The sequence below is a fragment of the Acanthopagrus latus genome, chromosome 18 (assembly GCF_904848185.1).
Source record: "Acanthopagrus latus isolate v.2019 chromosome 18, fAcaLat1.1, whole genome shotgun sequence".
In the NCBI taxonomy this organism is placed as follows: Eukaryota; Metazoa; Chordata; class Actinopteri; order Spariformes; family Sparidae; genus Acanthopagrus; species Acanthopagrus latus.
In genome coordinates, this window is record NC_051056.1 from 20,339,056 (window position 1) to 20,354,832 (window position 15,777).

At 41.1% G+C, this 15,777-nt stretch overlaps 3 protein-coding genes across 7 annotated transcripts in view; all 3 read left to right on the plus strand.

Moving 5' to 3' along the window:
- LOC119007758 (protocadherin alpha-C2-like) overlaps nt 1–5,369 on the plus strand; it is a 40,556-nt gene extending 35,187 nt beyond the window's left edge. For 3 of the 5 annotated variants that reach the window (XM_037077647.1, XM_037077646.1, XM_037077644.1), the window contains exon 2: nt 3,524–5,369. In XM_037077647.1, the coding sequence (XP_036933542.1) occupies nt 3,524–3,556 (33 nt within the window). In that variant the 3' untranslated portion in view covers nt 3,557–5,369. Of the gene's footprint in view, nt 1–2,298; nt 2,335–3,523 lie in introns of all 5 variants that reach the window. The other 2 variants (XM_037077649.1, XM_037077648.1) reach the window with 1 other exon arrangement.
- A 4,206-nt stretch (nt 5,370–9,575) lies between these two features.
- On the plus strand, nt 9,576–12,792 carry LOC119008067 (protocadherin alpha-3-like). Its single transcript, XM_037078102.1, has 2 exons — nt 9,576–12,070; nt 12,691–12,792. Exons 1-2 carry the CDS (start codon nt 9,713–9,715, stop codon nt 12,790–12,792), a joined length of 2,460 nt encoding a protein of 819 aa, XP_036933997.1. The 5' UTR covers nt 9,576–9,712.
- Nucleotides 12,529–15,324, plus strand: LOC119007765 (protocadherin alpha-3-like). Its single transcript, XM_037077657.1, has one exon. It carries the CDS (start codon nt 12,961–12,963, stop codon nt 15,322–15,324), a length of 2,364 nt encoding a protein of 787 aa, XP_036933552.1. The 5' UTR covers nt 12,529–12,960.
- Nucleotides 15,325–15,777: the final 453 nt, after the last annotated feature.

The window sequence follows — 15,777 nt, forward strand, 5'->3', positions numbered from 1 at the left end:
GACCATAGCAGTCATCATGGTCATTCCCTTGTCATGTCATCGGTTGAGAATTTGTTCACTCCCCTTCAGTTATTTTGAGTTATTAAGCATAAATAGTAACCAGCTGTCTCAAAAGGAAACAGGCATCACAAGTAAAAATGTAACTGCCACAACACAATTCAAGATACAAAACACTGATACACTGTTATAGATTAAAAGTCGATAATACACCCACAGGCGTTCTCACGTTGAAGTTGTGCTAAGATTTACATCAGGTTATCATCTACCTAAAACAACGATAAATGTGTCAATTGTCCAACAACAAAAGTAACGAGAGCTCCTTAAGTTCAGAAGTATTTTTTGTCATGTTGCTCGACAGGATAATGATGTGTGTGTGCAAATTATAATCTTACATTTATGTATCTTTCTGAACTCTGAAGAATCCAAAATTGTATCATTTCAAATGTGCTGTTTTGCTAGAGACCACTTTTAGTGGTGGCTTTTAGTTCATACTTTAAGTGTATTTTGCAGAGAATACTTGCATGTCTTTTACTCATATATAGTTTTGAATACAGGACTTTTACTTGAAACTGAACATGTTTAAACTGTAGTATTGTTACTTTCAGTTAAGTAAAGGATCTGAGTACTTCATCCAGCGTTGCCAGTTTCTACTGAAATCATGAAATAAGTAATTAAATAAATCATCTACGCTTCCCCACCCATAAAACATATTTTCTTGTTATATTAGCCTGAATAATTCTGCAAACTTTAGTTTTTGGCTGAAGAATTGAAGCAAGATGTGAGGCACACTGACATAATAAATGAAAAGTAACTGACAGTCGCAAATATCGATGATACAGAAGTTAAGCCATGGTGTCGCAGAGAAATCTAGGGATGTGATTATTATTGTTTATTAGGCCAGAGAAATATGTTGTATGCATTAAGAGCATGCTTACACTGTCATACCATGCAAGATAAACATTTTGCCACACACGTTCCATTTTCCTGCAGGCCTGCTTGAGATCTTGGGTTTCATTCGTAACCAGGGAGTAGATTTCTTTGGTCCTTTTGTATTGTTAGAGACAAGTGCCACAGAAGGACAGAAACAAGTAGTGAAATTCTTTTTAGAATTTTTCCCCAGATTCTGTCGCAGTTGCAAAAGGAGCCAAGACCCCAGGCAATTTTTCATTGAGTGTCGCTATGACTGTCAGTTTTATTTGACGAGAAGTAAAAGCATTTGTGTCACCGGGACAAGGACAGGCAAATGATGCTTCAAATGTAATATGAAAGTGGTCTGACATAGGAGAAGAGAGGACGATAAGAGGTGATAATCAGGGCTGACACATTTCATTCATGGGAAAGGATCAAGTCCAGAGTGTTACCTCTGGAATGAGTAGGTTCATGATCATGCTGAAAAATAGCTTCACTTAGACAGTCAGAGGGCTTATACAAGTGGATATTGAAATCCTCAATAATTAAGGATCTTGTCTGAAGTCATAAGATCTGCAACACAAGGAATAAGGCTCTTGAGGACTGTAGATTACCACCAGGTAAAGCCTGTTCCCTGGACAAGGCCATTGCCTCTTGATGAAGATGGTTTTAGAACCAGACCCTCAAATGAAGTATATATAATATCCTGGTTGGAGGTTAAACTGAAAATGTGTTGGTGCCTGATCATCAAAACAGTATAAAAGTTTGGTTGATTCACAGCACAGAATGAAATGTGATTCCTACTATGCCTCTGATGTTTTCTCTATTTATGTTTTGCACCAAAGATGATTACTTGTCTCAATTTTTGTGTGTGCGTGTGACGTCTTAACACAATGGCTTGTCGTCAAATACAGCAACAAAATTCAGTGTCACTCGACACGTGTATCTACATCGCTGGATGATCTGCCCTTGCTTTTTTATTTAACAGACAGCATAAAATATACCAATAAGAGCCCAACTGTCAGTATATCTATCTATCTATCTATCTATCTATCTATCTATCTATCTATCTATCTATCTATCTATCTATCTATCTATGCATCTGTCTATCTGTCTATGGAGGTAAGTATGCTGCTTAAAGAACAAACTATTATATATCTGAATGTTTTAACCCACTTTTATAGACTGGATTGTATGAAGCTGCAGTATCTGTTATAAAGGATCACACTAACTTGTATATTTGTGGTATTTTTCAAAGATAACGCTTCATTCATAGTGCCTCGGCACCACTTTTGTGATCATAGGATGCATACACAAATGATCCTTCTTTTCTGCTTGCAATGACCTGACCATTGAACTGCTTGTTTTGTTCTTCTCCCCGCTCTAAAGTACCCTAAATGAGGGAAGTCCACTCAGCAGCTGGAGGTATGCAGGAGTCTCACTCCCCCGACCCGGATGCCCTTTTTACTGAATGATGTTACAGATCTCAGTGTTTGAATTCTTTTTTTTGGTGTTTGTTTTCTTTTCAGTGGTTGGATTTTTCTTTTTTTTTTTTTATTATTATTATTTTGTCTTATTTGATTTCCCTCAGAGACGGAGATTTTTTTTAATTAACCTCTTCATGATCTACATTCTGGTTACTGATCCTCATGTTACAGTCTAATCCTTAAAGCCCACTAGAGTAATCTATGTACATTAATTAGCCCTACAGAGCCTAAAAGTATCACTCTAATGATTTTGGGGAAAGAGACATGAGACCACAATAATAATAATGGATAATACACTGAGTCTGACTGTCTGTTGCTCAGTCCTGCAGACAATCAAATGTGGTGATCCAGATGAAGTCGTATTATAACAGTGTTCCTGTCCTAGTCATTGCTTTTTCTGAACAAAGTGAGAGTGAAGCATAGTCAGTCCCTGAGTCACACACCTGATTCCTGGGCCCGGTCAACATGCTGCTCTACCTGAATCGATTGATCACAGGTCTAAAAAAGAAAACAAATTTCAACTAACAATGCTGCCATTTGCCAGCTTTTCTTTCTTTACAATCTGGCTTCTGCTGTTAACACATCATGAGACATTTCTTTATTTGAATCACTATGTTCTCAAAAGGATCCTGTGCATGTTAAGATTAATTTGTGTTCATCCCCTGACTGACCCATCAGTAATAGAGAAGGAGTGTGTCCTAGTTGTGAATGTTTATGAGTGGGAATGGAATGTGCTGTATCCGTATTATTGGGTTGGTTATAATTCTAGTGTCACTGACATCACACAGACACAGATTAACACTTTTGAATTTTCTGTCTGCTGTAGTGTGAATTATGACCTAATTCTTTGTGCAGGCGAGGCGCAAAGTGAAACCAGTCGCCCAGTTACCTAGCAACCACCCTCCTTCACATAATCTTGGAGCATGGTATTCATAGATAGAGCCCGTGCCACATCACCACTACATGTTGAAGGATCCCCCTCACCCAGTCTGCCCCCTGCCTGAAGCCCCTGTCTGAGAGATCGGACGTCGGCTGCATGAGATATGTCACTTTGGCCAGTCACAAGGCTGTCCATGTCGTGCTTTGTTCCCAGATTCGTCTAATTTGTCTCTTTGTCTCATTGGCAGGCATCCACCACCAGTAGCGGCAGTTCCGCCTAAGGCAAGACCTTCAGCTGCGTACCGGATTTGACGCTGACAGGAAACCAGAGGAGAGGAGAAAGCCCCTGCCCGTAAAACTCCCCCTCCATGTCCACCCTGTTCAGTCTGATCCTTGCTCCGCATGAGCTGCCATGCTATGACACCAAACGGACTAATCAATGACACGACCCTCCCCCCTCTCTTTCTTTAAGCACATGAAAAGCCAATTAACACCGCCTCTCTGTCCATTCAATATGCATGATAAGACTGCATGGTTTCAACCACACTACAAGACCTCCATACAAAAAAAAAAGTTCATATTCACCAAGAAGCAGACTGGACAAAACACAACACAAATGGATTTTCAAAGAAGCCACAAACAAGGACTATTGGATTGGACACGGGAATGTTAAAATGCCTTTAAGAGACTGTTTTCCCTCTCTAAAAATGAAACACATGTTGGATATCATTTTGAACCTCTGTGCTTTGTCCTGCCCCCATAACAGCTTCAGTGTATAATATACAAGTTATCTAAGAAGTGAAACAGCACAATTAAGTAAATGTCAGAAAAGCACTAACCTACGATTTCAACATATGAAACAAATGGGAGTCAGTATTTTATAAATGTGATGTAGCTTTTAGTAGTTTTATGTTTGTACTTGACTTTGTGCATTATATGTGAACTAGGCCTAAGTATATTAACGAGAGCGCTAAGAGTTAATTGTGTTAACCAGTACAACAAACGGATAAAAGTGAGGCCTTTAGCTTTATTACGTATCTGCCTTTCATTTGTTTTTGCATGGATCAATCAAAGTATTGACAGCTTTGGATATTTTATGATATTGAACAATCCATTTTCTGTAACTATGCCTCAATGCTTGGTATTATACAAAACAAGACGGAAGATTACATTTTGATTTGACAGCAGTGAAGTACAACAGTATAAACCCTTTGTCCAAAATCATGAGATCCTCTGAGAAGGACAACAAGATCTGTAATCTCACCCTTTGTCCTGGTTCCTGGGCAAGAGGGAAATGGCTGGCAGCAGTGGGACAATTCTATTGATTCATTAAATTATTCAGCTTAAATTTAGACGTGCTTGAATGTTATGTCCACTTGGATGGAGAATATGAGACTAGAGGATGGAACTGAACACATATAAACACAGAGCGTCTTTGAGAATGGATTGATTAATATCTCTATGAATACTGTATATACATCATAAACATAATCACATACTTTCACTTTTTTTCTTTTTTTTAAATTTCTAATGCCAAACTCTGGATGTTCCCTAGTATCTCCTGAGGATGTGTAACAAGTTGAAAAGTCAGAAGTTAACATGGTGACTTAGCGTTTACTTTATAATACTGAAATGACATAGTTGTGGTTGATTTTACCCAATTAAGGCTGTGCTCATGTTTATTACTGACTACTTTATGTATCTACATATGCAACACATGAATACAGATATGACATATACAGTATATCATCTTTAAATATGCCTTTCTTTTCAATGCCAATACTGAACTTTTAAATGTGAAAGAAAGCAGTGCCATCAGATTTATGAGCCAACTCGTGTGTGAAACAGTAAAATGATCAGACATCATTTAGTCAAGCTCTTCAGCACAGCTCACATTGCATTACATGTATAAAGTTGAAACGTTTTACAGACAAACATATACAGTAAGTGCTTTTGTACGGTGGTACTTTGATGGTGCAGTATGTAATAACCTGTGTAATGTGAGCTTACTGTATGCAATGGTCTGGTGTGTATGATCTATTAAATACAAAAAACAAAAAACAAACAAAAAAAAAACTGAACAGCAAACCTAAAGATGGACTTCTGAATCTCTTGAGTTTTTGCATCAAATGGTATAATGTTTCTTTGGGACAGCAGCATTTTTGTAAAATTGGGTTTAATTCTGGTCTGAGTTACAAAGCAAAGTCAAATTAAGTTTGTGATGGGACAATGTTAATAAGTTAAAGGCCTACTTACCTGCATTATCAAGCCCGTCTCACCTTTTTAGCAATGTAACTGATGTGGTTAAGTTTCACTTCACTTGATGCGCCAATTTAAAAGAAAAACACACTGAGCTCATTTCTGAAACAAATCACAGACACTGAAAACACTGAGTCAATTTATGGAAGAGTAATTAGCATGAATGAGCACACAGTGCACAGTGTACAGTTATTGAAGTGGTAAGGTTGGATATTTGTTGATTTTTCTGATTCAGGGGCTTTCCGGACCTTTTGAAGATCATCTGGCCCAGATAGTGAGTTGAGTCAGGGATAGTTATGTACTTGCATTCTTAACTCATGGAGAATACTTTATAGTGGCACAGACCACCCACACGATACTGTTAAAAACATATAGTGTCAAAACAGTCTCACTTTAATGTGGACCACTTGCTAAACCAAAGTATAGATCAGGTGTAACACAGACATGTTAGATTCCTATACTGAAGGATGAGTTATTTTATGTGTATGTAGATGCTTGTGTATGTAGATGGGAAAAACTGAGAGAATCTTTTTTTAATTATGGTCAAAAAAGGATTTACTTGCAAGGTTTTAGCAGGCAATGTTGTATGGATCACTATCTTAAAGGCTAGAACTGGTATTAGTATTCCCAAATGGAGATGCTCCCCCAGGATGCTTGTAACTGGGGCTTCTATTTTTATCTCATCATTTTCTTTTTTTCCATCACTGAGACAGTGTTAGTACGGTGATGAAATTAGAACATCCATGAGGGAAAAAGTTGTGACTTCCCACTAGTATAATTTAAGTAGTGATCCAAATAAGACCGTCAGTGTTTGTCAAATATTGGTTATACATGAAATAAGGACAGACAGGAATCCATATAATAATGAGTAATAATGAGGTAGAGTTTTCTATATCATACATGAATGAATTAACTGGTCTGTTAGTTAGTGTTTGTCTGTGCTGTCTGATTTCTTAAATGAAATGCATTACTTACCTGCTGCATCCTATAATGTTGAATTCAAAGTGTGTCTAATCATTACAAAATACATACTGGGCAAGCAAAGAATTCTGAACAATCACACTGCTATACACTTTTTTATATCTAATATTTTTTGGCATCTGAAAAGTCATTGTAAGAGTAAAAATCTACATATAAGCTGAAAGTTCTGGTTGAGCTTCCTGTCTCCACTGTCGACTCCTTAATCCTTAATGGTATTACGCCACTGCAGTAGCAAGCAATTTAAGTGCACAATATGTGTGAGTCAAAACAAGAGGACATTTCCACAAGCAGGCGTTTGAGGAAGTCTGTGACAATACCTTTCTAATGTATGACAACAGTGGAAACTGGCTCCAGTTAAGAGCCCCTTCTGTTCTGGTCTCACTTGGCAGAGTCAACACTTCCACCATGTGTGAGAACATCACAGCCATCCTCATCCTGGAAAGGAACACACAGTTAATAATGATTAAAATTTAGATGAAAATAGCAGCCACATTATGTCTCAACTGAAGTTTGACAGTGAAGTAATGAATTGTGCTAAAGGTCACAAGTTGAACAGCTGAAGGGTATATTTAGTCAATTGAAATACATTTTATGATAATCTAAAACAAACACTCATCAGAAGATTGTTAAGTGTTAATGCACATTTGCAGACAATGCATGCTTTCAGGGCATTTTTTTTCTTTTCATCTGAGGCCACATCTGTCTCTGCCTGTGTTTGCATGACCTCATCTCCCCAGAGAGATGAAGTCATTTGTGAACAGGAGAGATTGGAATTCATTTTAATTCATTAAAGAAAAACCTTCAGACGACCCTCAAATTTTGGTAGTACTGGTTTAATACTGAGGAGGTGTGTGTGTCTTTCTAATAATGTTTTAAAGAATACAGGCTTTTACAGTATTTACAGTATAGGGAATTTAGTTTTGTTATCATTTAGTTTGATTGCAGCAAAGTGAGAAAGGAAACGGTCCCTTTTCTTCCACCACTTAACCCTGAGAGGAGACACTGCCTGATGTCTGCTGCTCTGCTCCACTGGCAGACTAGCACACTGACACAAGGATGCACCAATGTGGAAAAAAACACTAGAACAACCACCAGCTGGCAGTAGCAGGCTAACACATGTGCACCATATATCAAACTCCAATGTATTCTATGTATTACTATATCTGGGGTCGAGGATATTTGTAAACTAAAGAGAAACGTATGATTTTAAGAGAAATATCTTACATGTGTCTCCTTAACAACAACTCATGCCCTCCCATTGATAGCCCCATTAAAAAAAATGTGTTTATTATAGTTGTATAATTTTATAAACCACGAGGGAGAGATATTACTGTGAAGGGGAATATATTTTGGCATGATTTGGGCAACCAAATTATCAGGGCGTGTGGATACAGCTGATTTTCTTTGTCTGCAGCATTCACAGCGCCTGCATCCCTCCCCCTCTGCTTCCTCAGCCCAGCTTCCTTTCAGCACCACGGACAGTGACCTGCCTCCTGGAGCTGCGTTGCCATGGCGACGTGCTGTCTGTTCGCTGGAGCTCGCGGTGTGCAGTGAGGCTGTCTGTGATTTAATATTCAGACACCGCCCACCACCACCACCTCACAGTGCAACATCCGCAGCCTGCAGACATCATCTGAGCATCTTCTGTGAAATATCACCGCTCCCTCTGTCTACTGAGGGCGAATTATTTTAAAGGACATGAGGTGCTTTGAAATGTGGTAGAACTGGTGCAGCATGGGGGGGGGGGGGAATGGAGGCAGACACGGGAGGAGGTGTTGCAGAATGCGGCAGCGCTCGTGAGCGCGCACGTAAACGTTTGGCCTATTTCCAGAACCGATACGCAGCCGCAGCATGTGGGAGGGGTGGGATGCGAGGAAATGGGTTTTTCTTTTCTTTTTTTTTTTTTTCTTTTAAATGTGGGTCACTTTATTTCCTGGTTGTTGTTAGTCCAATCGTTATTTCCCCCCTTTCTAACAAAATCCATTATTTCTTCCACGCTGTGCTGCAGTGTGATGAGGCTTCAGCGTGACGCACAAGGCACGATTACATATGAACAATGCAGACACACGAGTGGGCTCCTCGGAGCTGCACTTGCAGGTTGAATCCATGAGATGTCGCTGCTCACCGCTGCAACAAGAGGAAGATTGTGGGTGTGTGCTGAGTAGATGAAACACAGAGCCGAAGCAGGCTGAATGTTAATGTCGACAACTCTACTACAATGTCCCAAACACAATGACACGTAAATTACCGCTTTATGTTAGGGTTCGTAATTTTTACTTGTAATATTATATGCATACAGCTCTAGAATTTCCCTGTAAACAGCTATAAAATAAAGCCCAGAGATAGCCGTATGGTGCAAATATGTGACTTTATGTTTGGGTTTTACTCTTCTTTCAGGGAAATCACCTTTACCTCATACTACAATTAATACAGCTCTTTCCAGGACAAGTCCTTGTTGATGTTGTAAAGAAGATCATGTGCATTTTCTGATTGTTTGTTGTCATATTTGCACACTTTGTTGCCAACATTCTTTAAAATGTCAAGTAAAAAGTAAAACGGATGCGTACTTACTTTCTTAATAAATAAGTGAAGGCTAACAATTGAAGGTTTTATTGTTACTTTAATTACACGATCTTTGACTAGATATGCGAGTTGTAGGGAGTGGATATTATAAAACAAGACATCATATGATAAAAGGCTTCAAATTAACAACATAACGTGAAATAGGAGATTTGAGAAAATTTGAAATATGTATTTTCAGAATCCACTTGTAAGACTCAACTTTTAACACACGGGTGCTGCTAAAATGAGACCATTTTCTTCTGGACTGATGTAATTATAACTTCAGCTCTCGCTCAGAGCGCCTACTGGCTGAATGTAGATGTGGGGTAGTATTTCAGCAAAATCACCTGGGCTACACTGTAGGCTCAGCTGAAAGCACCATCCCTCCAGTGACAACAGGTGGTGCTGTTACACTAAATATCACTACAGAGGCTGTGTGTGAGGAGGCTTTCTTTTGCATGTGCATTCAGTAACAACCCAAAGAGAGAGGTGAAAGAACGCACGCTCGTTCTTCAGTCAGTATGATGGTTCCCGCGGACATGAATTGTATTTTAATCGCAAGAGGAAACTGAAAATTCAAGAAGAATTTTGCAGCGGGTTTAAGACCGTTGATTCAAATATTTTTGCTAAAAAAAATGGCGATAACGGATATCAGAGGAAGACGGCTGGATGTGTGGATTTCCTTTTGTCTGGCTCTGCTGATTGGGACTCATCTGGAGGGAATATCTGCTCAGATACGTTACACTATTCAAGAGGAGGTAAAAGTGGGCACCGCTGTTGGAAATATAGCCAAGGACCTTGGATTAGATCTCGGGAGGCTGGCGGACAGGAATCTGCGCGTCGTGTCGGGGACAAAGCAGGATCTGTTCAAGGTAAACCCGAGAGATGGAGTTCTGTTAGTGAACCAGAGAGCTGACAGGGAGGAGCTGTGCGCAAAAACGGTTCCGTGCATCACAAATCTGAAAGCAGTGGTAGAAAATCCTCTCGAGATGCACCAAGTCGTAGTCGAGATTCTCGATGTAAATGACCACTCGCCGAAATTTCCTGAGGAGAACTATACATTAGAGGTGCTGGAGTCCGCCGTAGTCGGATCTCGATTTCAGATAGAAGGAGCCCACGACCTGGATGTTGGTTTGAATTCCTTACAGGCATATAAAATAAACCATAACCCGTATTTTCGCCTGGAAACAGAGGAATTTGGGGAGGATGGAAAGGTCCCATTCCTGATATTACAGCGGCCTTTGGATAGAGAACAAGCCGCTCAACACTGGTTACTACTAACAGCTACAGATGGGGGCAAACCATCAAAATCTGGTACTATAAACATCACTGTCAATGTATCGGACGTTAACGACAACTCACCAGTATGTGATAAACAAATTTATACCATAACAATAAAAGAAAACGCACCTGCAGGGACATTCCTGGTGACAGTAAACGCATCAGACTCAGATGAGGGGATAAACAGTGAGATAGAATATACTTTACGGAGTAAACACAGAGGACTCTCATCAGAGCCTTTTGATCTGGATAGTAGAACTGGCAGACTAACGGTGAAGGGAGGCCTCGATTATGAGGAAAAGCAAGTGTATGAGATTAAGGTGCTGGCTTCAGACAAAGGTGCCGTGTCCCTCTCCACACACTGCAACGTGGTTGTCAGAGTGGAAGATGTGAATGACAACCCGCCCGAAATAGAAATCACATCCCTTTCAGGTCGCATCCGAGAGGATGCACCTCCTGGCACCGTGGTGGCGCTGATGGCTGTGACGGACCTTGACTCAGGTGTGAACGGGCAGGTGGTGTGCAGTGTTCCCGCTCATTTACCTTTCGACTTAAAGCCGTCACCTGACGGTCAGTCTTACTCTTTGGTCACCAAGGACTACCTAGATAAAGAAACAACATCTATGTATGAGATTACAATAACAGCAAAGGATTTAGGTAGCCCCACTCTGTCCTCCACAAAGGTGATACAGGTAGATGTGCTGGATGTTAATGATAACAGACCTTTGTTCACTGAGAGCCCATATACGTTTTATGTGCCGGAAAACAACAAGGCTGGAATGTCCATTTTTTCTGTGAGTGCGTTAGATGCCGATGGAGGTGAAAATGCGGCAGTCTCATATTCACTCAGCCGGAGTCCAGGTCCCACTGTGACCTCATTTTTGAATATAAATGAAGCCAATGGCACCATATCTGCGCTGAGAAGTTTTGACTTTGAAATCCTGAAAACGTTCCAGTTCCAAGTTGTGGCCACAGATTCTGGAACTCCGTCACTGAGCAGCAACGTCACAGTGAACGTGTTCATTCTGGATCAGAACGACAACGCTCCAGTCATCCTGTATCCAGTCAGCTCCAACGGTTCTGCTGAAGGTGTGGAGGAGATTCCCCGCAATGTGAACGCAGGACACTTGGTGACTAAAGTCAGAGCCTATGACGCTGATATAGGATATAACGGCTGGTTGCTCTTCTCACTGCAGGAAGTCACTGACCACAGTCTCTTTGGTTTGGACCGCTATACAGGACAGATCAGAACACTTCGCTCATTCACAGAGACAGACGAGGCTGAGCATAAACTGCTCATACTGGTCAAAGACAATGGGAACGTTTCTCTCTCAGCAACAGCTACTGTCATTGTCAAACTGGTGGAGCCCAAAGAGGCTTTTGCTGCCTCTGATGTTAAAAGCGCCACTAAAGTTGACGAGGAGGACAATGTGACATTTTATCTGATGATAACTTTGGGCTCCGTCTCTGTACTTTTTATCATCAGTATCATCGTGCTGATCGCGATGCAGTGCTCCAAATCCACAGACTATACTTCTAAATATCTCCAAGAGACTAATTATGACGGGACTCTGTGTCACAGCATCCAGTACAGATCTGGAGACAAACGCTACATGTTAGTTGGACCCAGAATGAGTATAGGATCTACTATAGTCCCTGGCAGCCATGCTAACACTCTAGTGCTCCCTGACAGGAGGAGGGGATCTGGAGAGGTAAGAGCATTATTCCGATTTTAATTCAAGAAATGTTTTTTGCTCTGCTGATCTGAAATTGTGCTGTCCATGGTGCTGAAAGGGTTTTTTTTTTTTTGGCGGATTTTCATTTTGCAATGCAATTAAGGACAAGTTGACGTAAGTTTTGCTCTGAATTAAGTTTAAAATACACGTTCACTATTCAGTATTGTTACATTCGGTCACACGTTTGTGAATCAATCCGTTTTGATCAAAACTGACCTCAGTAGCAGACATGAAAGGTGTGATTCTTTTATGTGGCTCGATGACATTAACCGAGCAAATTCGAAGTTGATGTGACAGCATACCATTTAACAAAAGATGCATTGTATTGCAGGTGTTATTCATCGTGCTGTTGATGATTCGAAAGTTGCACAACAAGCTGATCAGGAGGTTGCTGACATACTTAGAAAACATGTAGCTGACTTGCTGGAGAAGTCAGACGTGGGTATCCTCCACAACGTGAGACTGAGATGCGTTTTAACTCATCAGCTCATCGCATGTCCTTTAGGAGTTGGCAGGATGGAGGGACATATGCGTGGATTGCAGTAGAGAAGGAGGTGTTGAGGAAAAAACACTTGCGATGTGATTTCGTGTTGCAGCTCACAGGCCACATGGTGTCAGTGTGTGCTAACGGTTGTGTTGCTCAGTCTAAACAGGCCCTGCCCATCTCGGGATCATTTCTGATGGAGAGTCTTTGCTGACGGTGTACACATCGTAGGCTCTGTATGTAGTAACATACACATCGTTTTATATATTTGTGTAAAAGCGTCGATTTGAGAGTCGTGAGGTGGATCTAATTAGACTGCTCTGGTGAGCAGTTGGATCACTGTATTTGCTTCACAGAAAACCTTCATTTTTTTTGCTTCACAATGGGAGAACGAGGACAAAGGCAGCGAGTGAACTGCTGCTGGGTTGCCGGGATTGTGTTGCTGTGCTGTGTGGAGCGCATTGTGGCCCAGTTAAGATACTCCGTTCCGGAAGAAGTGCAGGTGGGATCCTCTGTTGGAAATGTGGCCAAGGATTTAGGACTCGACATCAGCACTTTGACAGACAGGCGGTTTCGTATTGTTTCGGGGCCCAATCACGCTCTCTTCCAGCTGAGTCAAAACAATGGGGGGCTGTACATTGGGAAAAATGTGGACCGGGAAGAGCTCTGCGAAGGCATCAAGGTTTGTTTGATAAACCTGAAAATTGTGGTGGAAAGTCCCCTGGAGATACATTACGTCGGTGTTGAAATAACGGACGTTAATGACCACTCACCGACGTTCCCAGAAAGCGAGCAGCGGCTGGAAATAGCGGAGCACACTCCTCCAGGTACTCGTTTCCAAATCCATGCAGCCAGAGACCCTGATGTCGGCGCACAGTCAGTCCGATTATATAAACTGAGCCAGAATGACTTTTTTGACATCGAAATCAGAGACAGCGAGGAAGATAAGATCCCGTTCTTAGTGCTGAAAAAGCCTCTGGACAGGGAGCAAAAGGCAGAACACCATTTAGTGTTAACTGCTCTTGATGGAGGCAGTCCGTCAAAATCTGGGAGTCTGAATTTAACGATCACAGTGCTGGATACAAATGATAACCGCCCTGTGTTCAGCAAAGATATATATACTGTGGTACTAGATGAAAATTCCCCGATAGGAACTCTTGTGATACAATTAAATGCTACAGACTTAGATGAAGGTTTGAACAGTGAAATTGAATACATGTTTGGAAAAACACAAAAGAAAAAAGTGCACGAAACATTTGAATTAGACAGCGTGACAGGGGAGATTCATTTAAAAGGGAACGTGGACTTCGAGGACACTGAAATTTACAGATTAGATCTGCAGGCTTCAGATAAAGGCCTGCCACCTTGGACAGCTGAGAGTAGAGTTGTAATCAAAATAAAAGATGTAAACGATAACAAGCCAGATATTGAAGTAACATCACTGTCTAATGTAGTCCCAGAAAACTCAAAGCCTGGCACTGTCATCTCCCTCATCAGTGTTACTGACAGAGATTCTGGTCTTAATGGAAAAGTTATTTGTAAAATCTCAGGTGATGTTCCGTTTGATCTGACGCCATCCATTGAAGAAAATATGTACTCTCTTGTCACAAAGGGGCGTTTAGATCGAGAAACTGTGTCCCATTATGACATCACAATAACAGCTACTGACTGCGGTGAACCTCCACTTTCCACAGTGAAGACCCTGAGTGTCCAGGTGTCTGATGTCAATGACAACAAGCCGATTTTCAGTCAGAATCCCTTTGAACTCTACCTGGTAGAAAACAATGCCCCGGGCGCTTCAATATTTTCAGTAAGCGCTGCTGATAAAGACCTGAATGAAAATGCACTAATAACATATCACATTGTGAGAGGTGATGGGCAGCACAGTGATATCACATCTTTCCTCAGTGTCAATTCAGATAATGGACACATCACAGCATTAAAAAGTTTTGACTTTGAGGTTCTGAAAACGTTCCAGTTTCAAGTTGTGGCCACAGATTCTGGAACTCCGTCACTGAGCAGCAACGTCACAGTGAACGTGTTCATTCTGGATCAGAACGACAACGCTCCAGTCATCCTGTATCCAGTCAGCTCCAACGGTTCTGCTGAAGGTGTGGAGGAGATTCCCCGCAATGTGAACGCAGGACACTTGGTGACTAAAGTCAGAGCCTATGACGCTGATATAGGATATAACGGCTGGTTACTCTTTTCACTGCAGGAAGTCACTGACCACAGTCTCTTTGGTTTGGACCGCTATACAGGACAGATCAGAACACTTCGCTCATTCACAGAGACAGACGAGGCTGAGCATAAACTGCTCATACTGGTCAAAGACAATGGGAACGTTTCTCTCTCAGCAACAGCTACTGTCATTGTCAAACTGGTGGAGCCCAAAGAGGCTTTTGCTGCCTCTGATGTTAAAAGTGCCACTAAAGTTGACGAGGAGGACAATGTGACATTTTATCTGATGATAACTTTGGGCTCAGTCTCTGTACTTTTTATCATCAGTATCATCGTGCTGATCGCGATGCAGTGCTCCAAATCCACAGACTATACTTCTAAATATCTCCAAGAGACTAATTATGACGGGACTCTGTGTCACAGCATCCAGTACAGATCTGGAGACAAACGCTACATGTTAGTTGGACCCAGAATGAGTATAGGATCTACTATAGTCCCTGGCAGCCATGCTAATACTCTAGTGCTCCCTGACAGGAGGAGGGGATCTGGAGAGGTAAGAGTTTGATAAAAATATATACAACATGCTCATATGTATTCCATGTTCTTACTACTTTGTGGTCAGTGGCACGTTTTCTATGTTATAACCTGTCTATCGCCTCGAGGACACAGAGTACCACCAACGTACCTAAAGCAAGCTCGGTACATATCGGCTGAAGTGTGATGCGTATTATTTGCATATTTACTCGTTCATATGACTCTATTTGGTGATACTGTCGCCACTTTTTTAGACTTTTTCTGTAAGGGATGATGGTCTTCTTTGTTTGTTTGCTTTGCTGTTATGACACTAGCTATACTGCCCCACAGTTGATCCTGTACTTAACTTGCCACCGATTTTTCATGTGCAAGTCTATACAAGCTGATTAGTGAAAATTAAATAGTTAATCGTCTGGCATCGAGGTTGTGGACTACAATATGACTGTTTACCACATTACAGAAATGTCATGTCATGTCAGGTCAT

Coding starts and splice junctions, on each gene's coding strand:
- LOC119007765 (XM_037077657.1), top strand. CDS start 12,961: ATGGGAGAACGAGGACAAAGGCAGCGAGTGAACTGCTGCTGGGTTGCC.
- LOC119008067 (XM_037078102.1), top strand. CDS start 9,713: ATGGCGATAACGGATATCAGAGGAAGACGGCTGGATGTGTGGATTTCC. Junction 12,071..12,690: donor GGAGGAGGGGATCTGGAGAG/GTAAGAGCATTA, acceptor TTCGTGTTGCAG/CTCACAGGCCACATGGTGTC.